General features: G+C 45.8%; 1 protein-coding gene across 1 annotated transcript in view; it reads right to left on the bottom strand.

The window, feature by feature from the left end:
* The window catches only part of grin3bb (glutamate receptor, ionotropic, N-methyl-D-aspartate 3Bb), a 48047-nt gene extending 27216 nt beyond the window's left edge, over positions 1-20831 (bottom strand). Inside the window, exons 1-2 of the mRNA XM_042342832.1 lie at positions 20722-20831; positions 17123-17186 (exon numbers count right to left, since the gene is read on the bottom strand). Of these exons, the coding sequence (XP_042198766.1) occupies positions 17123-17186; positions 20722-20831 (174 nt within the window). The remainder of the gene's footprint in view (positions 1-17122; positions 17187-20721) is intronic.
* Between the last annotated feature and the right edge of the window lie 2993 nt (positions 20832-23824).

Genomic DNA, 23824 nt, shown 5'->3' with positions numbered 1-23824 from the left:
GGTTTGAACCCCAAACCTTCTGATTCAGTGGCAAGAGTGCTATCACCATGCCAGGCTGATGCAAAGTCTGTGTGTGTTTGTGGGGCACTCTCGCCTCTGAGTCAGAAGACTGTTGGTTCAAACACAACATTGTTCCATCGAGCGCATAGCGCAAAGAGAAGGGAGTTTCTCCCTGGCCTGATCAACAATCTTCCAAGGAAAATTGGTCATCCATGGCTGTTTGTCGGACGTTGCTGTGGTCAAAATGGCTGCCTCTGTTCACCTATAAATATACAGTCACTACACATTACAATAAATGAAGCACTTTGAGACACAAAAGATTCTTCCACGTTTACCTGTCGGGGTGGTGTCCAACTGCCAGCCTGTAACCTTTTCCAACTTGGAAAAAAAGGCAAAATTCTACAGATGGAAATCTGAAATAAGAACACAAGTCTTTAGACCCCAAAGTGTATACTGTAGACCACCAAATAGTGAGAAGGAGATAGATAAGCAAATCTGCAGCAGATTTCAGACAGATGCAAGAGGTTGGGGGGTGAAGAGGAGTGGAGGGATTTGAAGACAAGATTGAGGATCTTGAAGTTGATCCTCTCTGGGATAGGGAGCCAGTGCAGTCTGGCCAGGACTGCGGGGATCAGGGAGCGGGGTTTGGGGGTGGGGGAGGATGGGGTGGGGGGGGGGGGCAGGACTGGGATGATAGGGGAGTGGAGTTTTGTGCGGGTGAGAATGCGGGCGGCAGAGTTCTGGATAATCTGGATTTTATGGATGGTAGTGGATGGGAGGCCGGCGAGGAGAGCGTTTGAATATACAGCCGAGAGGTGACAAAAGACATGGACCAGAGTTTCAGCGGCTTTTGGAGAGAGGTATTGGCGGGACCGGCGATGCATCGGAGGTGGAAGAAGGCGGTGCTGGTGAGGGACCGGATGTGGGGGAGGAAGGATAATTGGGGGTCGAACCTGACACCCAGGTTGCGTACGGATTCAGAGAGTTTTAAGGGGAGATCGGATGTGGAGGAGATGAGAACCGTGTGATTTACGACATTGACGAGAGCCAAAGAGTATGGCTTCCATCTTGTCAACATTCAGCTGAAGGAAATTCGAGCTCATCCAGCCCCTGAGATCTGACAGGCAGAACATCAGGGGACCGGGGGGTCGCAATGTGAGGTGGAAAAATAGAGTTTGGTGTCGTCCGCATACATGTGGAAATGTACCCCATGTCTGCGGATGACATCCCCAAGAGGGAGCATGTAGATCAGAGAGAGGAGGGGCTAAGGATGGATCCTTGGGGTACCCGCAGGTGACCGGGTGAGAGTGGGAGGAGAGCCGTTTGTGCAGATGTATTGCTGGCGGTTTGTGAGGTAGGACTCGAACCGGGCGAGTGAGGTCCCACTGAGGTGGATGACGGAGAAAAGGCGGTGGAGGAGGATGGCTTGATCGACTGTGTCGAACGTGGTGGAGAGGTCCAGGAGGACAAGGAGGCAGAGGAGCCCTGGTCACAGATAGAGAGGATGTCGTTTGTGACTTTCACAAGTGCAGTCTCTGTACTGTGGGCGGAAACCGGACTGGAGGGGCTCGAAGAGGGAGTGGGAGGAGAGGTGTGCGCGGAGTTGGTTGACAACAACACGTTCCAGAGCTTTTGCGAGGAAGGGCAGGATAGAAATAGGGCGGTAATGGCTGGGGTTTGAGGGATCTAGGGAGGGTTTTTGAGGAGGTGGGTGATGACAGCAGTTTTGAGGGGGGCAGGGACTGATCCAGAGGAGAGGGACATCAGCCAGTAGTGGGAGTGTCTCTCAGTGTGTGTGTGTCGGTGTCGCTGTCAGTGTGTGTGTGCGCGTCGGTATCTGTCAGTGTGTGTGTGTGTGTGTCGGTGTCTGTCAGTGTGTGTGTGTGTGTGTGTGTGTATGTGTGTGTCGGTGTCTGTCAGTGTGTGTGTGAGTCGGTGTCTCTTAGTGTGTGTGTGTGTGTGTCGGTGTCTGTCAGTGTGTGTGTGTGTGTGTCGGTGTCTGTCAGTGTGTGTGTGTGTATGTGTGTGTCGGTGTCTGTCAGTGTGTGTGTGAGTCGGTGTCTCTTAGTGTGTGTGTGTCGGTGTCTGTCTGTGTGTGTGTGTCGGTGTCTGTCAGTGTGTGTGTGTGTCGGTATCTCTCAGTGTGTGTGTGTGTGTGTGTGTGTCGGTGTCTGTCAGTGTGTGTGTGTGTCGGTGACTGTCAGTGTGTGTGTGTGTGTGTCGGTGTCTCTCAGTGTGTGTGTGTGTCGGTATCTGTCAGTGTGTGTGTGTCAGTATCTCAGTATCTTCAACAAAATATGTAATATCCGCCAGGCAGCCTCATCCTCCTGCCTCTTGTCACCCACCACCACCCCTTCTCTGTCCCCCCTCACCCTCCCCAGAGGAGGGGGAGCCGGGTGAACAGCAAGTGGTGGGGAGGGGGTCGAGGCAGCAGGTGGTGGGTTTCAGTGAAATGATGGTGGGTAAGAGGGAGGAAGGAGGGATGGGGAGGAAGGAATGTAGGATGGGGGTCGTGGTAGGAGCTGATGATGGAGAGGGTGACACACACAAACACTGACACACACGCGCATACTGACACACACACACTGAGAGACACTAACACACACACTGAGAGACACTGACACACACACACACACACAGAGAGACACTGACACACACACACACTGAGAGACACTGACACACACACTGAGAGACACTGAAACACACACACTGAGAGACACTGACACACACACTGAGAGACACTGACACACACACACACACACTGAGAGACACTGACACACACACTGAGAGACACTGACACACACACACACTGAGAGACACTGACACACACACTGAGAGACACTGAAACACACACACTGAGAGACACTGACACACACACTGAGAGACACTGACACACACATACACACATTGAGAGATACTGACAAAAACACACACTGAGAGACATTGACACACGCTGACACACACACGTATATTAAGAGACACTGATACGCACACACACACACAGACACACAAACACATACACTGAGAAACATTGACACACACACTGAGAGACACTGACACACACACACTGACACACACACACACTGACACACACACACACACACACACTGAGAGACACTGACATACACACACATTGAGAGACACTGACACATAAACACATTGAGAGACACTGACACGCACCCACAGAGACACAGACACACAAACACATACACTGAGAGACATTGACACACACCACAGACATACTGAGAGACTCTGACACACACAAACACACACTGAGCAACACTGACACACACACTGAGAGACACTGACTCACACTGAGAGACACTGACTCACACTGAGAGACACTGACTCACACATACTGAGAGACACTGACACAAAACATACTGAGGGACAGATACACACACACACACACACACTAACAGAGACTTGGCTCAAACAAGGACAGGAATGGGAGCTGAATATTCCTGGCTATAATGTATTCAGGAGGGATAGGGAAGGAAATAAAGGAGGGGTTGTGGTATTGTTAATCAAGGATACCATATAGCCATGGAAAGGGTCGAGGTGCTGGAGGGCCCCAAAACGGAATCTATGTGGTTAGAGTTAAGGAACAAAAAAGGAGCTGTTACGCTGATAGGGGTATACTATAGACCACCAAATAGTGGGAAGGAAATAGATGAGCAGATCTGCAAACAGATCTCAGACAGATGCAAGGCCAATAGAGTCATGATAATGGGGGACTTTAATTATCCCAACATAGACTGGCAAAACAACAACGCAAAGGGCAAGGAGGGGGAAAGATTCCTAAAACGCGAACAGGACAACTTTCTTGATCAGTACGTTTCCAGCCCAACGAGGAAGTGCTGGATCTAGTTCTGGGGAATGAAGTCGGGCAAGTGGTGCAGGTTTCAGTGGGAGAGCATCGGGCATCGATCACAACATCATTTAGATTCAGAGTACATATGGAAAGAGACAAGGAACCATCTAAGGTGAAGATACTCAACTGGAAGAGGGCAAATTTCAGTGAGTTAAAAAGGGACCGAGCCAAGGTGGACTGGAAAGAAAGATTGGCAGGTAAAACAACTAAAGAGCAGTGGGAAGTCTCCAAGGATGAGATAGCTCAGGGACAGAATAAATACATTCCCACAAAAGGGAAAAGTAGGGCATTCAAACCTCCGTGGATGACAAAGGTAATTGTATCTAGAATGAAGCAGAAAAAGAAGGCGTATGACAAATGTCAAACCCAAGACACAGAAGACAACCAAATAGAATATAGGAAGTGCAGAAGAGAACTGAAAAAGGAAACAAGAGGGGCAAAAAGATTATACGAGAAAAAGTTAGCGGGTAACATTAAAGGGAATTCTAAATATTTTACATCCATATCAAGAAAGAAAGGTTAGTCAAAGGTAGGGTGGGGCCAATTAAGGACCAAGGGGGAAATCTTATTGTGGAGGCAGAGGGCATGGCTGATGTGCTGAATGAGTACTTTGCATCTGTCTTCACAAAAGAAGTGGATGCACCAAATGCCGCAGTATCGGAGGAGAGGGCAGAGGAAATGGAGAGGATAAGTATAAACAGAGAGGAAGTACTGAAAAGGTTGACTGCGCTGAAGGTGATAAGTCGCCCGGTCCGGACGGGATGCAGCCGAGGTTACTATGGGAGCCACGGGTACAAATAGCGGAGGCTTTGGCTACAATTTTTCAATCTTCGTTGGACACAGGAGTGGTGCCCGAGGACTGGAGAGTGGCCAATGTGACTCCTCTGTACAAAAAGGGACAGAAGGACAAACCTGGGAACTCCAGGCCAGTGCCTAACATCAGCAGTGGGGAAACTCCTGGAGAATATAATCCGGGACAGAATAAATCTTCACTTAGAGGAATATGGGTTAATTAGGGAAAATCAGCACGGATTTGTTAAAGGGAAATCTTACCTAACAAATCTAATAGAATTTTTCCATGAGGTAACGGAGAGGGTGGATAAAGGTAATGCAGTAGATGTAGTTTATAAAGGCAATTGACAAAGTGCCACATGAAAGACTTGTAAGAAAGATAGAAGCCAATGGTATAAAAGGGACAGTGGCAGCGGATCCAGAACTCACTGGGAGACAGAAAGCAGAGAGTTGTGGTGAACGGCTGCTTTTCTGACTGGAGGGAAGTGTACAGTGGTGTCCCCCAGGGATTGGTATTAGGACCACTGCACTTCTTAATATACATAAATGATCTGGACTTGGGTATAGCAAGTACCATTTCCAAGTTTGCGGATGACACAAAGTTGGGTAGGGGAGTAAACAGTGAGAAGGATAGGAGCCGACTGCAGGAAGACATAGACAGAATGGTAACATGGGCGATACATGGCAGATGAGTGTCAATGTGGAGAAATGCAAACTTGGAAATCGTGCTCTCTCTGCCCAAGTCCAGACATTAATATATATTAGAAAGAGCAGTGGTCGCAATACCGATCCCTGGGGGACACCGCTGCACACCTCCTTCCATTGAGAGAAACACCCATTAACCACCACCCTCTGCTCTCTGTCACTCAGTCAGTTCTTAATCCAAACGGCTACTGTCCCCTTAATACCGTGGGCCTCCAGTTATTTTATTAACCTCTTATGCGGTACTGTGTCAAAAGCCTTTTTAAAATCCACATAAATAATGTCCAACGCATTTCCCTCATCAACCCTCGCAGTCACCTCTTCAAAAAATTCTATTATATTTGTTAGGCAAGATTTGCCTTTAACAAATCCATGTTGGGGGTCTCTAATTACCTCGTGTTCCTCTGCGTAGAGATTTATTTTGTCCCGGATTATGGTCTCCAGTAACTTTCCTATTACCGAAGTTAGGCTGACTGGTCTGTAATTTCTGTGTTTGTCTTCCTGTAGCTCAGTGGTTAGAGCACTCGCTTTGCAAGTGAGAGACCTGAGTTCAATTCCAGGCAGAGGGCGAAACCTTGGGCAAGTTTCCTTACTCCACACAGAGCCTAATAATAATCCTCCAAAACCAAAAACAATAATAAATTGGTCATTTTCAATCTACGACTGTTTGTGGGACATTGCTGTGCGCAATTGGCTGCTGCGTTCGCCCACAAATATACAGTCAATTCACTTTACAGTGTGTTCTGTGAAGCGCTTTGGGACGTCCTCCCGACGTGAAAAGCGCTATATCAAATGCAAGGATTATTATTATTATTTTTTGTAGAGTGGGGTAACATTAGCCACTCTCCAGTCTCTTGGCACCACTCCTGTGTCCAATGACGATTGAAATATAATGGCCAAAGCCTCCGCTATTTGAACCCGTATCTCCCACAGCAACCTTGGGTGAAACCCATCTGGTCCTGGTGACTTATCAATTTTGAGCCCAGTCAATCTGTTCAGAACTTCCTCTCTGTCTATGGTAATCTGATCTACGTCCTCTACCCTCTCATCCAATACTGTGGCATTTAGGGCATCCGTTTCCATTGTGAAGACAGATGCAAAGTACTCGTTCAGTACATCAGCCATCCCTCTGCCTCCACAATAAGATTGCCGTCATTGCCTTTGATTGGCCCCACCCAACCTTTAACTAACCTTTTTTCCTTTATGTGCTTATAAAATATTTTAGGATTCCCCTTTATGTTACCCGCTAACCTCTTCTCATGCGATTGTTTTGCCTGTCTTATCCCTCTTTTAAGATCACTCCTGCATTCTCTATAATGCGCTTTGCTATCCTCAGTGTCTTGCGTCTTCCAATTGTCGTACGCCATCTTCTTTTTCATCCTAGACAGAATATCCCTGGTCATCCAGGCTGACTTGGTTCTCGCACATTTCCGTTTTGTGAGAATATATATATTTAGACCCTGAGCTATCGTATCTTTGAAGATTTCCCATTGCTCATGAGTCGTTTTACCTGCCATTCTTACTCGCCAGTCCACCAACTCTAGGTCCCTCTTTAGCCCATCAAAATGAGCTCTTTTCCAGTCAAGCATTTTCACCCTTGACTGTACTTTGTGGAGTCCTGTAGCTCAGTGGTTAGAGCACTCGCTTTGCAAGTGAGAGACCTGAGTTCAATTCCAGGCAGAGGGCGAAACCTTGGGCAAGTTTCCTTACTCCACACAGAGCCTAATAATAATCCCTCCAAAACCAAAAACAATAATAAATTGGTCATTTTCAATCTACGACTGTTTGTGGGACATTACTGTACGCAATTGGCTGCCGCGTTCGCCCAAAATATACAGTCAATTCACTTTACAGTGTGTTCTGTGAAGCGCTTTGGGATTCCTCCTGACATGAAAAGCGCTATATCAAATGCAAGGATTATTATTATTACTTTGTCCTTGTTCATGAGTAATCTAAATCTAATAATATTATGATCACTGTTACCTAGATGCTCACCTTGTTCAACCTGACCTACTTCATTCCCAAAGACAAGATTCAGCAATGCTTCCTTCCTTGTAGGACTGGAGACATACTGCTCAAGAAAATTTTCCTGTACACAGTTGATGAATCTTTCTCCTGCCTCGCCCTTAGCGCTGCTATTTTGCCAATCTATATTGGGATAATTGAAGTCCCCCATTATGACAACTCTGTCCATGATCTGGTTGCAGATCTGCTCTTCTATCTCCTTCCCGCTATCTGGTGGTCTATAGTAAACCCCTATCAGTGTAACCACTCCTTTCCTATTTCTGACCTCTAACCAGATCGATTCTGTTGTCGGGCCCTCCAGAGTCTCGTCCCTTTCTACAGCTACAATTGTATCCTTAACTAATATTGCCACCCCTCCACCCTTTCTTCCTTCTCTATCCTTCCTGAACACATTATACCCTGGAATATTTATCTCCCATTCCTGTCCTGGCTTGAGCCATGTCTCAGTTACTGCTACCACATCGTAACCCCCTACGGCCAGTTGAACCTGCAGCTCATCAACCTTATTCCCTAAGCTCCGTGTATTTAGGTACATGCATTTGAGGAAATTGTCCACATGTACCTGCTCTATATTTCCCACTTGTCTTTTTCCTCTATTCCCTAATCTATTGTTTATCCTGGGATACCCATCCGCCTTCGTCGCTAGTTTAAATTACCCCCCCTAAGGGGTGTAAAAGAACAGAGAGACCTGGGGGTGCAGGTAAATGAATCCTTGAAGGTGGTAGGACAGGGAGATACAGCTGTAAAAAGGGCATATGGGATACTGGGCTTTATAAGTAGGGGCATCGAGTACAAGAGTCAGAAGGTTATGCTTAACCTATATAAACACTGGTTAGGCCTCAGTTAGAATACTGCGCCCAGTTCTGGGCACCACACTATAGGAAGGACGTTAAGGCATTGGAAAGGGAGAGGAGATTTATGAGGATGGTACCAGGAATGAGGGACCTTGATTATGAGGAAAGGCTGGAGAGGTGAAGATTATTTAAAATTGTGAGGGAATTTGATAGGTTAGAGAAGGAAAAACTGTTCCCACTGTTGGGTGTCGGTGACTCGAGGTCACAGATTCAAAATAGTCTCTAAAAGAAACAGAGAGGAGGTGAGAAGAAATTTTTTCATGCAGCGAGTTGTTCGAATCTGGAACGCTTTGCCTGAAAGGGCGGTGGAGGCCGATTCGATAACTACTTTTAAAAATGCAGTGGACGGGTATTTGAGGACGGGTCTGCGGGTTATGGCGAAAGGGCCGGGGGAGTGGGATTGATATTACATTGCTCTATTCAAAGAGCCGCACAAACTCGATGGGCCGAATGGCCTCTTTTTGTGCTGTACGAGTCTGTGATAGGGACAATGATATATACACACACACACTGAGAGACACCGACACAAACACACACCGAGAGGTGCAACCGCCTGAGAGTGCAGGGAGAGAGCGAGGGAGTGGATGGGGGGAGACATCAGGAAATGCAGTTTCATTTGCAAATATGTCAAATGCAAGGATTATTATTATTATTATTATTATAAGTTAATAACAACAGTAATTTGTATTTACACAGCGCCCTTGGTGCTGAGTCACATCTCAGGCTCTGCACATGAGTGGAGCTCAACAACAACAACTTGCATTTACACAGGGTAGCGTCCTAGAGTGCTTGACAGTGGCAGAGCACGACTCCGAGTCAGGGGCAGGGGGGGAGAGGAGGGGAGAGGTGAGCGTAGGCACGGTCAAAGAGAAGGGTCTCCAGGTGCGATCTGAAGACGGACAAGGAAGAGGTGAGGCAAAGGGGAGGGTTTTGAGGCAGAGAGTTTTGAAGCAAAAAACAGATGGGTTTATGAGTCGGGGGAATAAAGAAGGAAAGAGTCATTGTAGAGGCATAAAAGGGAATGAAATACAGGGGAAGTTTACAAAGGTCAGAGAGCGATTCTTGAGCAAGAGCAAAGAGCGCAGATAAAGTTGTTCTTTGCTCTGCACATGAGTGGAGCTCAAAAACACATGAGTGTGAGTTTACAGACTTGGCCAGCGGTCAACACCCAATTCCCCAAGTGCTCTCCTCCGGCTCAGACACTGACCAATGTCGATTTGTTAGTGGGTCAGCCTGGAGCAGTGGGAGTACTCTCACCTCTCTTGAATCAGAAGATTGTGGAATCAAGCCCCACGTCAGGACTTGGAATCACCGTAATCAAAGCTGACGCTCCAACGCAGCTGTGGTTGGGGGGGAGTGATGCTGCATTGTCAAAGATGCCGTCCTTCGGATAAGACGTTAAAACAAGGCCACACCTGTCTGTTCGGGTGCATTTTAACTCCATTCACTTTTTAGGTTGATGCCATAGGATCTTTAAGGTCCACCTGAATATGCAGAGACCTCTGAGACCATCTGCCCGCTGGAGAGATAGGGCTTGAATGGATTTGTAGGCGATGGTGAGGACCATGAAATTGATTCATTAAGAAAAAGGGGAGGAGATGGAGCCTGGTGAGGACCGGGGTGATGGACATGAGGAGTTTGGTGTGGGTCAGCACTCGGGCAACTGAGTTGGGATAAGCTAAAGTTTATGGATATTAGAGCAAGGGAGACCAGTGAGGGGCATGTTAGAAACGTCCAGCTGAGAGGTGACAACGGGCTGGATAAATGACATTGAGAGTGAGGTGGTTGGGGGCGGAGGTCAATAGAGCACTTCAAAGGGTAGGTTGATAAAACCAATAGCAATCCTTATATTTGATAAAGCGTCCATCACATCAGGAAGACATTTCAAAGCACTTCACAGGATTTACTGTAAAGTGATTGTATTTTTTTGAGTGAAACATAGCAGTCAGTCATACACAGTAAATGGCTCAAACAGCCAAGAAACAAATGAACAATTTTATTTGAGGGATTGTTGGCCAGGACACCGGGAGACAGAAACTCCCTTCTCTTTTGAAATAGCACCATGGGATGTTTAACATCCATCTGAACAGGCAGATGGAACCTCAGTTTAACATTTCATCTGAAGGCCGGCACCTCCATCAATTCAGCCCTCCCACCCACCCTCCAGAGCTGCATTGGGGTGAGCATCTCAGACTATATCAGTTCCAAATCCCAATGATGGGCTTCAACCCACAACCTTCTTGCTTAGAGGCACAAGTGCTATCAGCTGATCCAGTGTTCACAGTACTGTGGACTATGGATTACTACGGACCTTCCCAGCAGACAAAGCATTAAGTGCTTTGAAACACTCCCCGTGTGATGGGCACAATATAAATGCATATTGTTGTTGTTGCAGACGCGGAAGTGATTGTTTGGGGTACGTTTGCAAATTGAATTGCAAGGGCAAAGGTAATGTTTGGTACACTATTTTAATATCGAAAAGTTGCCAAAGTTGTGTGTGTCTGTGGGTGTGTCTGTATGTATATGTCTGTGTGTTGCGTGTCTATATGTATGTCTGTATGAGTATGTGTGTGTGTGCCTATGTGTGTGTGCCTGCGTGTGTGTTTCTGTGTGTGTGTGTTTATGTGTCTGTGTGTCTGTATGTGTGTAAATAAGTAAACTGCTGATAACTCGTCGCTCCAAAAAAAAAGGGTTCAGTGACAAGTTATCCGGAGCAGAGAGTTGGGCATTTGTATAAACACATAAATGGGGTCAGGATATTGACAACACGATGCCTTTAGTGTTCGTGACAAGTTAAGCCAGGAATTTACTATATTGTCACATTCAGTCCTGTGGCTCAGTGGTTAGAGCACTCGCTTTGCAAGTGAGAGACCTGAGTTCAATTCCAGGCAGAGGGCGAAACCTTGGGCAAGTTTCCTTACTCCACACAGAGCCTAATAATAATCCCTCCAAAACCAAAAACAATAATAAATTGGTCATTTTCAATCCATATGACTGTCTGTGGGACATTGCTGTGCGCAATTGGCTGCCGCGTTCGCCCACAAATATACAGTCAATTCACTTTACAGTGTGTTCTGTGAAGCGCTTTGGGACGTCCTCCCGACGTGAAAAGCGCTATATCAAATGCGAGGATTATTATTATTATTATTCAGTCAACAGCTTCTGGAAGAAGCTTAAAAACATTGTTTTCCAAATGTTCTCGCACTCCCCTGTTCATCTGCTAAAGCCTTGAAATGTTCCAAACAAAAATATTCCATGCTCAATATCCCAAAAATAATGACCAAGTTTATTCACGTCTTGAATTGAACAACTTCTTTGAAACATCCCCAAAACTTGAAATAATGATCCAATAAAGTTGAAAAATCTTTTTACCAGATGTTTACCTGTCTGCAGGTCTGTGTGTTGTGTGTGTGCGCGCACCTGAGTGTCTCTGTGTGTGTCTCTGTGTGTCTTTGTGCGTATCTGTATATGTGTGTGTGTATGTGTGTCTGCCTGAGTGTGTGTGTGTCTGTCTGTCTGTCTGTTTATGTGAGAGGCCATTGGGGAGAACATCAGATTTGAACAGGAGACGAGAAACTTAGAGGAGATGTGTACTATGAATAAAAGTATTTTTTTGCTAAATAAATGGATTGGCAATAAAACATTACATTGTTTTACTAACTTGCGTTTCCCGAATTTAATATAGCGCCTTATCACATTGAGATGTCTCAAAGCGATTCACAGGATATTACCGTGACATTCACTGTGAAGTGCGGTGACTGTATTTGTGGGCGAATGCAGCAGTTTATTTACACACAGCAATGCACCAAGAACAGCCACAAAGGATTTCAAAAGGAAAAATTTGATAATAATAATATTAATCCTTGCATTTGATACAGCGCCTTATCCATCATCAAGACGTCTCAAAGCGCTTCACCGAATGTATTGTAAAGTGAATTAACTGTATATTTGTGGGTGAAACACGGCAGCCAATTGCACACAGCAGCGTCCCACAAACACTCGTGAATTGAGTGACCAATTATTTATTAATTTTTTTAAGGGATTATTATCTCTGGAAAAGTGATCCACCAATCCACCAACAACCAGGTTCCTACTTACTGCTAAGTAAACAGAGGCGTGTGGAGTAAGGAAACTTGCCCAAAGTTTCTCCCTGCCGCGAATCAAACCCAGGTCCTCTTGCTTGCGAGGCGAGTGCTCTAACCACTGAGCTACAGGACTCAGGGATACGGGGAGAGAGCGTAGAAGTGGGACTGGTTGGGTAGCTCTTCCAAAGATCTGGCACAGGCATGATGGGCTGATGGCCTCTTTCTGTGCTGTAATATTCTATGATTATATGAAGTGAGTGACCAATTTTATGGGCCAGGACAGGATCTTTAATGTCCACCTGAACAGCCAGACAGGGCTACAATAACATTAACAACAACAAATTGCCAAGGCACTGGACAGGGAAATGTTTGCATCTGACATGGAGCAGTAGGTTTAATAGGTCGCAGAGGTGGGAATGAGGAAGTCCGTGAAGGACTTTTTTAAAGAAAAGTGAGGCAGAGGATCTTGACGTCTGGGGGACAGGGAGCCAGTGAAGCCGGGCGAGAATAGGGGGGTGGTGATGAGCTCACGGAGTGTAGTGCGGGAGAGGACACGAGCTGGTGAGTTCTGAATAATCTGCAGCTTGTGGATAGAAGAGTTGGGCAGTTTGGCGAGCAGGGAGTTAGCATTGCAAATACACAGTCACTCCACTCCACAATAACAATCCTGAATACATTATAAAATATTCATATGGTTAAAATCTGTTCCCATTTTCTCCTGAGCTTGGTTTGTGCCCAGCACTCAGATTCACTGGCTCCTCTGACTGTTAATTGATTAACGTCTCTCAGACTGTGGTTTAAGTGAGGCACAGATCAGATTAAAAATGAACCCCACATCCTCACTCCTGCTACACTACAGACAGAACACCAAGCCTAAGACATCGATATCATTCACGCTCCACAAATTTCTCATTTATTCCTCGGTTTTCATGCAGGTTTGTTCTCTGAGTCAGAAGATGGCTTTCAGTCCCAACAGATTTGTTCCAAAACCTCTCAAGATTGTTCGAAAGGCTAGATCGTGATGAGGTTTGAAAGCATTCATCCTGGACATGTCTCCTGTTATGAAGGTGAAAATCATCAGCAAATACAAACCACACGAGAGACTCGAGTGAGACACAATGCACGAGTGTGAGGAGGGACACAGTGAACACAGTCGTGCAACCTGTCCCAGGTGTATCACTGAGTTTTTCCTCGCAACATGCAACGTATGAGGAGATGCAGTACCGCTCTGGGCCAGCTCGCACAATTGTAAGGAGAGACTTAAGTGACGCATTGCAAAGTGCATCGACATGAGGACAAGTACAGTGACAAGATTAATGACAACAAAAGTGCCGTGAATGAGTTACGTACCTTTAGGGAGCTGTACACTATCGACCCAGTGACATTTAAATGCCTCAGACCCCACCAGCGGCATCACGCCATGTAGCCTGTGCGCTCATTACAGCAGGACAAGCCCCCAACCACAGAAACATGTCCAGTGGGGGGTGAGGGATGAGCTAAGATAATTAGATAAGGCTTGGGCTCTTCTGTCTTGGAAGGTGACATTTGTTACGTGGACATTAGCTGCCACGTTTCACACACAAAGCTTGTACAACAGTTTTAACAATTAAAAAAAGAGAAAAAGATTTATTTTGACACAGAAGCTTCCCCCCTTCTCACTAGTCCCGGCTTTATACTGGTGCCCAATTTTCACAAACTCCAATCGACAACTACAACAGCAACAACAACGACAACTGCACTTTACTTGCAGGGTAGGGTCAAAGCACTTACAGTGGCGGAGCCTGACTCCGAGCCGGGGGTGGGGAGGAGGTGACCGTAAGCACGGTCAAAAAGGAAGACTTTTTTAGGGGAGACTTCAGGGGGGAGAGAGAGGGGGTAAGGTGAAGGGATTGAGGGAATCAAGCCTAATTTGGGACACTAGTTGACCAGAAGCTGGTGGTACAGGGAATGTCATCAAACTGGGAAAATGTTACCAGTGGAGTCCCACAAGGGGCTGCCTTGGGATCTCTCTTCTTTAATGCTGTTATAAATGATGTGGAACTAGGAGCCGCAAGCACAGCAGCTAAGCATAAATCTAGGGATTATTATTTGAACGGAAAGAAAATAATATGTATGGAAAATGAAAGGGACCTGGGGATCCTGATTGACAATAAATTGAAGCTCTCCCAACAATGCTCTGTGGCTGTGAGTAAAGCAAACCAGATGTTGGGATGTATCAAAAGATCAACAGCAGTCGAAACAGTGGGGTAATCCTGCCACTGTATATATCATTGGTGAGACCATCTTAGAGACTACAGTTCTGGTCGCCACAGTACAAAAAGGATATTGGAGAAATCGGGAAGATACAGAGGAGGGCAACCAGAATGATAGAGGGAATAAAGGGATTGGACTATGAGAAGCGACTAAGTAAATTGGGCATGATCCCCCTGGAAAAGAGAAGATTGAGAGGCGACATGATTGCTGCCTTTAAGATTCTAAAGGGGCAAAACACTATAAATTATAACAGACTGTTTAAACTTGTCCAGAATAGTAGAACCAGAGGACACGGCCTGCGCTTGAAGGGGGTAAATTCCGAAGGAATCAACGCAAACACTGTTTTAGTGAGCGAATAGTGAACCTGTGGAACAGGCTCCTTAGGGAGACAGGTGAAGCAGGAAATGTTGATTCTTTCAAACACAGATTAGATAGTTTTCTTTTAGGAAATAACATTATGGGACATAGGACATAGGGAGTTTGGGACATATGTGCAGGGGACAGCCAGGAAGGTGGAAGACGAACAAGATGGACCTTGATCTTTTTTTCATCTAGCATTTCTTAAATTCTTATGTTCTTACTGCTGTGCGCAATTGGCTGCCACGTTTCGCCCACAAAATATAGTCAATTAACTTCACAATATATTCTGTGAAGCGCTTTCAGACGTCTCTAAGTCGTGATAAGGCATTTATATATAATGCAAGGATTATTATTATTATTTCAGAGGGTACCCAATGGAAGTTAAAAAGATGCTTAATGGGATAGAGAAAGTAAATCCAGTATTAGGCTTTCAGATGTGCTAAGGCAACGGATAGAGAACTCCGGCTGAGAATTGTGAAGGGCAAGTTTAAGACAGACACCAATATGTACACAGAACTGGAACGACTGAGACAAAGAGGTTTAAGAAACAGCTTCATGCTGTAATGGGAGGAGAGTGAAGCGACTATTGTGTGAAGATGAGATCAATGGGCCTCCTTTTTTCAGAATTCTCTTGTGATTAAACCAATTCCTTTCAGTGATGGTGCTTATCAGGAAGCCCAGTGTTTCATTTTCGAGCGTGTTACAGTTATTAATATTGTCAGTAAGCCACAACACTTGGTTATCAGCTTGAATGCCAAGCGTGTTTATATATTTATGCTCATTGTCTGCGTGGAATAGCCAACTATAAAATGTTCCTGGATTTACTGGGAAGATTCATTATATAATTGGAGATTCAATAATTCCGTAAACAGTCATTACTGAAGCTTTTTCAGAACAAGTGGCAGCACTCAGTCTCCAGTATCTTACATAAATCTCAGATGAATCTCAATATATGAGCATTGCTAATTAAAACAGAAAATTCTTTATTTTTATAGACAATTAGTGTCAAACCATGTTATCCACACACCTGCGTATGATATGCATATGAGTGTGTATGTACTGTCACTATGTCTGTATGCGGTCTGTATAGTGCTCAGTAAACACCCCTGGCTGACACCTGCTCACCATAACACAAGTGGGTAGTAAAGCCAAGCTGAATCCCATCCATGTGGCTTTTGGAAGCTTGGGTATGAAGCTGGACTTGTCCTGGAGCTGGTATTCACACACAGTGAGCAGATGTAGTGACCAGTCTCCAGCTGTTGCACCTATTTCCAGAGGTTGACATGCAGGCCCCACCCTCAGGACCACCTCTTCTCTCCTGTGTCAAACTAGGACCAAAGCTACAGTTAAGCCTTTTGGGGGTTCCATTATTAAGAAATCAGTTCCAACTCGTCCGACGATTAACCCTCATTGTCTTCGACCTTCACCCCACCAAGTAGCGAGGAACCTGAAGATTGCCTCGCTGACCAAGATACACTTTGGCAGCGATTGGCACAAAGGCACCCAATTGCAGAAATTTCAGAAAGTGCAGGTTTCATCCCCTCCCTCAAGACCCATCTCAAGTTAATCTCAAGCACACCTGCTCGTTAACCGTGCCTTTGATCACCCTCCTTCCCCCCTTGCCCTCCACCCTCCCCGATCCCGACCCCCAGCTCAGGTCCGAAACACTGACTGTCCAGCGCCCTGGGCAGTCCTCCCACTGTGTAAATATAATTTTGTTGTTGTTACAGGTTCCACATCAACGGACTCGAATAGCCATTTTCAGGGACCAGAGAGAGATCATTAGGAGCAGCCACCAGGCTCCTCACTTCATTGAGAACAAGTTGGTAAGATTCAAAGCTGTAAATAAAGATTCTTCAAGCATTCGGAATGATATCTACATCTCTGGTGACTAAAGACTCTGCAGCCAAGGACCCTGGACTGAATTCTTATCCAGTGGTGATGTGTTCCTCCTCCACTCCAGGAACCGTAGACATTTACAGCACAAAAGAAAGCCATTTGTGTCTGTGCCACCTCCTCTACAGAGCAATCCATTCAGTCCTATTGTCCTGCGCTTTCCTCACTAGTCCTGTCGTTCACACTTTTTGGAAGTTAATGTGAAGTTGGAGCCAGTATTCCATAAAATCTACAAAGAATCATTACGCCTGTCTGTTCCACCCCAACCACGTTCTCCTTACCTCCCTCTCGATCAGTCCTTCAATTTTCTCACAAAGACCCAAACTTGAAGCTTCTAATTTGTTTCTAAAACCAACACACAGTACATTCCACATAACATAATTGTACCCTTTTTAAAATGTATTCAGAAATGGAGGTGAAAGACCAAGATCCATAGAGCAGGACAACAGGGGGAAAACTGTAGAAGATAAATCAGGAATTGGTGGTTAGATGAGACAGAGCTTGAGGTTTAAATATCTGTAGATTGGAAGCGTGGACCAAGGGAACACAGGAGATTCATAGTCTTGAGTTGCTGAGAAAGAATCAGTTAGGAGGAAATGGTGTGATGGTCACAAGGAATGCATTAGACAGAGAGAGAATAGAGACAAGATTTTGTATGGAATATGAGAAGACCTGAAGGGCCAGATAGGGGAACAGTGCTTAAGGTTGGACAAAGATGATTCCTTAGATTAGTGAGCGGCAGGTTACCAGAACAGTGCCGTTTTACTGCTGCTGTCGAGGAGGTTCAGAGCAGAGAATTGGGGATCTGGTGTTTGCTGGACAGCTAATAATAGGGACTTTGTTACTTCTGCTTGTCTCCAGTGTTGGAACGGGAGCTGACATCATCCCAATTGAGGCTGGCATCAGTTATGCCACTCTAACAAGATCATGAGTTCCCAGACACTAAATATATACTGCGAGGCGTAGCCAGTTTTGGATAGACTCCTACAAATAATGGAAGTGGCAAGGTACTGAGTCCCTGGAGCAGATAAGTGAAGAAATTGCCAAGTTCGGTCCATGTACCAATTAGCATTCCATTCATGGCTGTCTCACTGCAGGTGTCACCTAACCTTGGTAATGCACACTGACAAGCAATGGTGATGCTAATTTTTCTCTCAAGATGCTTTAAGCTAAAATATTTATCAAGGGGCTATTCAGTCACTCGGGGTCATGTGTTTGGAAAATGAGACTGTCGCAAGAACATGGAGACAGTGTTAAATGGAATCTGGCAGGTGGGATAATCACTAAGCAGTCACTAATGCGAAATGTCTCAGAAATTATAGCCCCAAATATTACAACTAGGGAATGTTCCAGTGTTCGGAGGCTTGGGATCTTGTTCAGCGCAGTTGGTATTGTTCTCCAGCCATCCCAGACACCCGGTACTGCTCCGAGAGACTCTCCACCTGACTGAGCCCGTGTACAACAATCACATTCTGTCTGACCCTTAGCTCTCTTACTTATCTTATCAGAGACTCCCCTGCCTCCCCCCCCCCCCCCCCCCACAACCCCAGCTCAGATCTGAAATGCTGTTCTCTGTCCAGCGCCTTGGGAAGTCCTCCTGTGAAAGGCGCTATACAAATGTAATCTTGTTGTTGTTGTTGTTCAACCCGGGCAGATTGCGAAGTCTCGAGTGTCAATGTGGTTCAGCTAGGCCAACAATGTCTCCAATCCCTCCAGCAGAACGCGCTGCACTGCTGACCAATTCACACAGTAAGAGTGGAATGGTCATTAGAACCAACACCCGAGGGTCAGTTCTATCTTGAGGCAATGAGAATTGGAGAAAAACAGAAAAATAGTGTAATGGGAGTACTTATTAGTAAAGATGAATTGGCATTTATATAGTGTCTATATGGGAGAGATACAAGGGAAAATAGGCAAACAAAGCTTTGTGCAGGGAAGGATGTTAGCGACCAAAAATCTGAATGAGCTGGAGCTTGAAGGGTAGACCTGGGGAGAAGGACTGGAGACCATCAGGAAGGAGGTAACAAAACCATGGATATGGACTAAGGTTTCAGCTACTTTGTGTGGGAGATAGGGCTGGAAGCAAAGATGAAGAAAGATAGTTTTTTCAGGAACTGGATTTGAGATAAGAAAGAGAGCTAAGGGTCAGACAGAATGTAATTGTTGTACACAGGCTCAGTCAGGTGGAGAGAACAACTGACTGAGATTATTGGAGCCAGAAATAAGGAGGCATTTAGGGGAGCCAAGCATGGTTTCTGTTTGTCCATGTCAAACTGAAGTAAATTGAGATTCATCCAGAACAAGATAACTGACAGGCAGGCGGTCAGACCATCAGTAGATTTAGAATCAAGGGTAGACTCAGATATAGATTAGTGTATCATGTGGAATTTTACCCTGTGTCTATAGATGATGTCATTAATGTACATTAGGAAAAGGAGAGAAAGAACCAAGGAGATATGGGGGGGGGGGGGGGGGGGAGCCTTTGGAGAAAATGAAGTGGAGGCGATGAGACAGGTAGGATTGAAACTGGGGAAGTTTGTTCTCACAAAGATGGACACGAGGGGAGTTGGTAGGAGAATACTCAATGGTGTTCTAGACAGCAGAGAGGTTGAGGAAGACAAGGAAGTCCTGGTTGCAGACAAAATAAATCCTTTGTGATTTTAATCAAAAGCCATCTCGGCACTGGGGAGCAACTTCACTCCAAGGCAAGTAACTAAGGATAGAAATGGGCTGGCATTGTAGTCGGGAGAGTTAAGAATGGTGGAGGGTGATTATTTTGAAGGGGCTGACGACAACAGCTTTGAAAGGAAAGACTGGAAAATAGGAAAAGATTGATAGGCACATGCAGGGAGCAACAGGAGGAGCAGGTGGCTGGTCAGACATTGTCTGGCCCCTTTTCAAATAGCAAAACTCCTTTCCCACCCCACCCCCTCGCTCTGAATGTTCCAGCCAGGCTAGACGGTGAGTGATGTCCATGCAGAGACTGTTGCTGGCCACATGTGGTTGAATTCCATTCACTGACTGTTTGGGGAGTGAGGATCTGAGCCTGCAGCAGTAATTATACTTGACCCTGAAGGGGATTCTCTCACTGGGAATCTGCAGGCTGCAAACTGAAGATTAAATGTGATTTTCCTGTTGGGAGTTGTAAATTTGAGCTCATATCATTAATTCAAGTAACGTACATAACCATTTCTCTGCTCCACCCCCACCCGAAGCTACCACCGCGGCTCCTCTCCCGAGTTCCCCCAGATCATAGAACCAAGAGCGCTGGGTACCCTCCGGCGCTTGGCAAGAAGCCATTCCTCAGATGTGAGCCTGAGCAGCCAGTGCCAACAGCCACCATTCCAACCAAGCCAGGGCACAACGGCCTGTGTTTCTCCATCTGACTCCACATGCCTGTTTATCTTGCCCGGTGATTAGGAATCTGGTTGTTAGTCGATTGGGGGATCGATTTTCTGGGGGTAATAATCCCTTCAAAATAATAAGAAAAAAATTAATAATGTGGTCACTCACATCCGCGACTGTTTTGGGACGCTGCTGTGCGCAATTGGCTGCCGAGCTTCACCCACAAATTTAGTCATTTCACTTTACAGTATACCTTGTGAAGCACTTTGAGACGTCTTGAAGATGTAATAAGGCGATATATCTAATGCAAGGATTATTATTATTATTACTATCATTAAGCCTGTATCTGTCCTCATCCCACACTCCCACTCACACCAAGGGAAAAGAGGTTTGTGTCTGGTCTCTGCTGAGTTAGTTCTGGGGAGAGTTGAACGGTTGCAGAGACGTGGGTGTCACTGAGTTTGGGGAAGGGAAAATCAGCCACTGACTGGTCTTTGCTGCTGACGGCTACCAGACTGAACCAGACCTTGCTGACCTTGGAGGCTTCATTCCACACAAGCCACAGCTTTTGACAGCAAAGCCGTTGGGAAGCCTGGATAGGCACACAAGGTATTCAAGTAATGGATACTGAGGAGTCCTCGACATGACAGCGATCGGTGAGCATGTGAATCACTGCCAGGGGACACAGCTTCACTCTGAGCCAATGAGACAAGCTCCGGCAGAAGACAAGGGCTAGAAATACTGCAGTGGCCACATCTAACCAACTTCCAAACATTTTCAAGAAGATCTTTCCCTTGTAGACCTCCGACCGAGGACTTTATGAGGACGTGAGTTTGGTCAGGCCGTAGACTCCAAGCTTTAATAAACACTCAATAACCAGTAAAAATCCCAGCTTTACCCATCAGGGAACATGCGGCTGAAACAACTCCTCAATAAATAAGGTAGAAATGGGTATTTTGCCGCTGATAAATGGCCGAGTGAATTCTATTGTGATTTGTTTCCTGGCTAAGTGAACACGAAGTGCTCTGTCGCACTCACACATGTAAACACCTCCTTTCACAGCAGAGTCTATAAAGCACCCGTATTGGGTTTGATTAATGATTGGATTTCCTCAGGCTGAGATCTAAGATAACTGATTGAGTAAAGCTTTGGTATAGATGACACTATATTAAACAAGACAGTGCTCCAGCCCCAGCCGGCTGGCAGTGGAGGCTGATCTGCTCCATTTTTTCTCTCCTCTCTCTCTCCCAAAGACATTGACCGTGTGCTGCCTGAATTACCCTCTCACTGATACCCTCTGGTACCTCGGCAACAAGCAACCATTCAGTGAGCGTTAGCACCAAATCTGACTGTGTGGGATCATTGCCTCACATTCCCACATACACCCACCCAACAAGAGGGGATAATTATATAATAATAATCCTTGTAATTCAAGATCCTCATCCTCACCTACAGGGCCATTCACGGCCTTGCTCCCTCCTACCTCTCCGACCTACTATCCCCCTTCGTACCTGCCCGTACCCTCCGTTCCTCTGGCTCCGGTCTGCTCCGCACCCCCCGCCTAACCGCCCTTCCATCGGTGGCCGGGCCTTCAGCCTCTCAGCCCCGAGGCTCAGGAACTCTATCCCCAGTGCCTTCACCGCTTCCTCCCTTTCCTCCTTCAAGGCCGGTCTCAAGACCTTTCTCTTTGACCGAGCCTTCAGCTCCCCTCTCGACTCTCTACCTCCTCCTCGCTCCCTCCCCTCACCCTGACCATTTCCCCCCCAATGCTCGGGTCCTGACCCAACTGTCCAGCGCCTTGGGACGTCCTCCTGACGTGAAAGGCACTCTATAAATGAAATCTTGATGTTGGATTTGATACAGTGCCTTATCACGTCTTCTAGACGTCTCAAAGCGCTTCACAGAATATACTGTAAAGTGAATCGACTATATATTTGTGGACGAAACGCAGAAGCCAATTGTGCACAGCAGCGCCCCACAAACAGTCATGGATTGAGTGACCAAATTAGTATTATTTTTTTTCTTGATTCTTATTAGGCTTATGGAGTGAGGAAATTTTGCTCATGGTTTTGCCCTGCTGGGAATCGAGCCCAGGTCTCCCGCTTGCAAGGCGAGTGCTCTAACCACTGAACTACAGAAGTCCACTGATAGAGGCCCAGTCACTTGGTCCCTCTGTAATCCAGGGCACCAAGGTCACTTGTGGGCCTCTTTCTTCTGCCCTGGAAAAGATCAGACAGCTCAGACTTTGAATGGAGATGCTCTTGCTATCAGCCTTGGTGGCTCCAGGCCTCGAGTTGAATGGGGACAATCAATATCACTATTGTATTGTGTTACACACTCGCCTCATTACTTGTAGTGTAAGTCTCACCATTGCCAGAGGTTAATGGTTTCTACTGCAAACTAAACAGGACATCTGATTCCAATAAGCCACTGAAATGTACTTTTTTTCTGTGCAAATTCCAGTAATGGAACAACTTGACGATTTCCCTGTTGGAGATGTTTTCCGTTGAGTAAGATGGTTGCGGAGATTGCACAAGAATTTGTGAAAAACGTCATCTATCCATGAAACTGCCCTGGACTTGTGATTCTGGCAGCACAACTCATTTTAGGAAAAGTACTTTCTTCTTCCAATTTGCTTTATACCAAGCTCATGAGTAATCCCATCTCCAAATGCAAAACCAAACCATGTAATACTCTCATAAAACATTGTCATTCCAAGTTATTCGGGTCTATACAATATGCTTGCCATGCATTCACTTCACAAGCCATGAGTGAACGAGCTCTAAACACACCGTGAATCAATACCATTTTTCAATCTCTTTTGTGCCAGGAATTTTTTTTATCCACAGCTCAACTCTCTGTGATGCCCAAGTCCATCCAAGGCTTGATCACCACTGCTATATTTGATGGTTCTTGGATCTTCTTTCTCACATTCTGGGCAGGACAACAGCTAAATGTTCATAACTGATCCTTCTCTGACCACCAGTCTCTCTCTCTCTCTCTCTCCATCACTATTTGGTCTTTGTTTTACCAATACAGTCAACTCACTTTACAGCATATCCAGTGAGGCGCTTTGAGACGTCTTGAAGATGTGATAAGGCGTTATATCAAATATAAGGATTATTATTATTAATACTAAACTTGTTTTTCCTCTGAACTTTATCCTCTTCTTCTACCTCTTAGCATCACTTCACCACCAATTCTGGACCAATCTGAACTTCTCCTGTTTTTTTACCCACAGCTCAATTCTCTGTGATGCCCAAGTCCATGCAAGGCTTGATCACCACTGCCATATCTGATGGAATTGCCCTCATATAAACCAGGAAGATCTCAGACTCGATCTCTGGTCTGGGCTGAATTAGCTGATCTCAAAAGGTAGCACTGACATTAAGACTCTGGAAATAGAAAACGAGTCGAGTTTCTTCTTCCTGGTGACTATGCAGAGGCTCCCGCTGGGAAGCACATGTGAACGTCAGGTTCAGTCAGAAATCGGCTTTGTCGCCATATGCCCAGTCAAGATACCTTGCCATCACTCTATCTAGATTCGCAAACACACCTTGTCCACCAGAGGGTATATAGTGTCCATGGTACAATAACTGGGCACAAGTGGCCTTCAGATGAGAGAAAAAACTGCAGAG

The sequence above is a fragment of the Callorhinchus milii genome, unplaced genomic scaffold (genome assembly GCF_018977255.1).
Source record: "Callorhinchus milii isolate IMCB2004 unplaced genomic scaffold, IMCB_Cmil_1.0 Scaffold21, whole genome shotgun sequence".
NCBI classification, from domain to species: domain Eukaryota; kingdom Metazoa; phylum Chordata; class Chondrichthyes; order Chimaeriformes; family Callorhinchidae; genus Callorhinchus; species Callorhinchus milii.
Note: the sequence above shows the minus strand (reverse complement) of the source record. Positions and strands in the feature narration are given on the sequence as shown.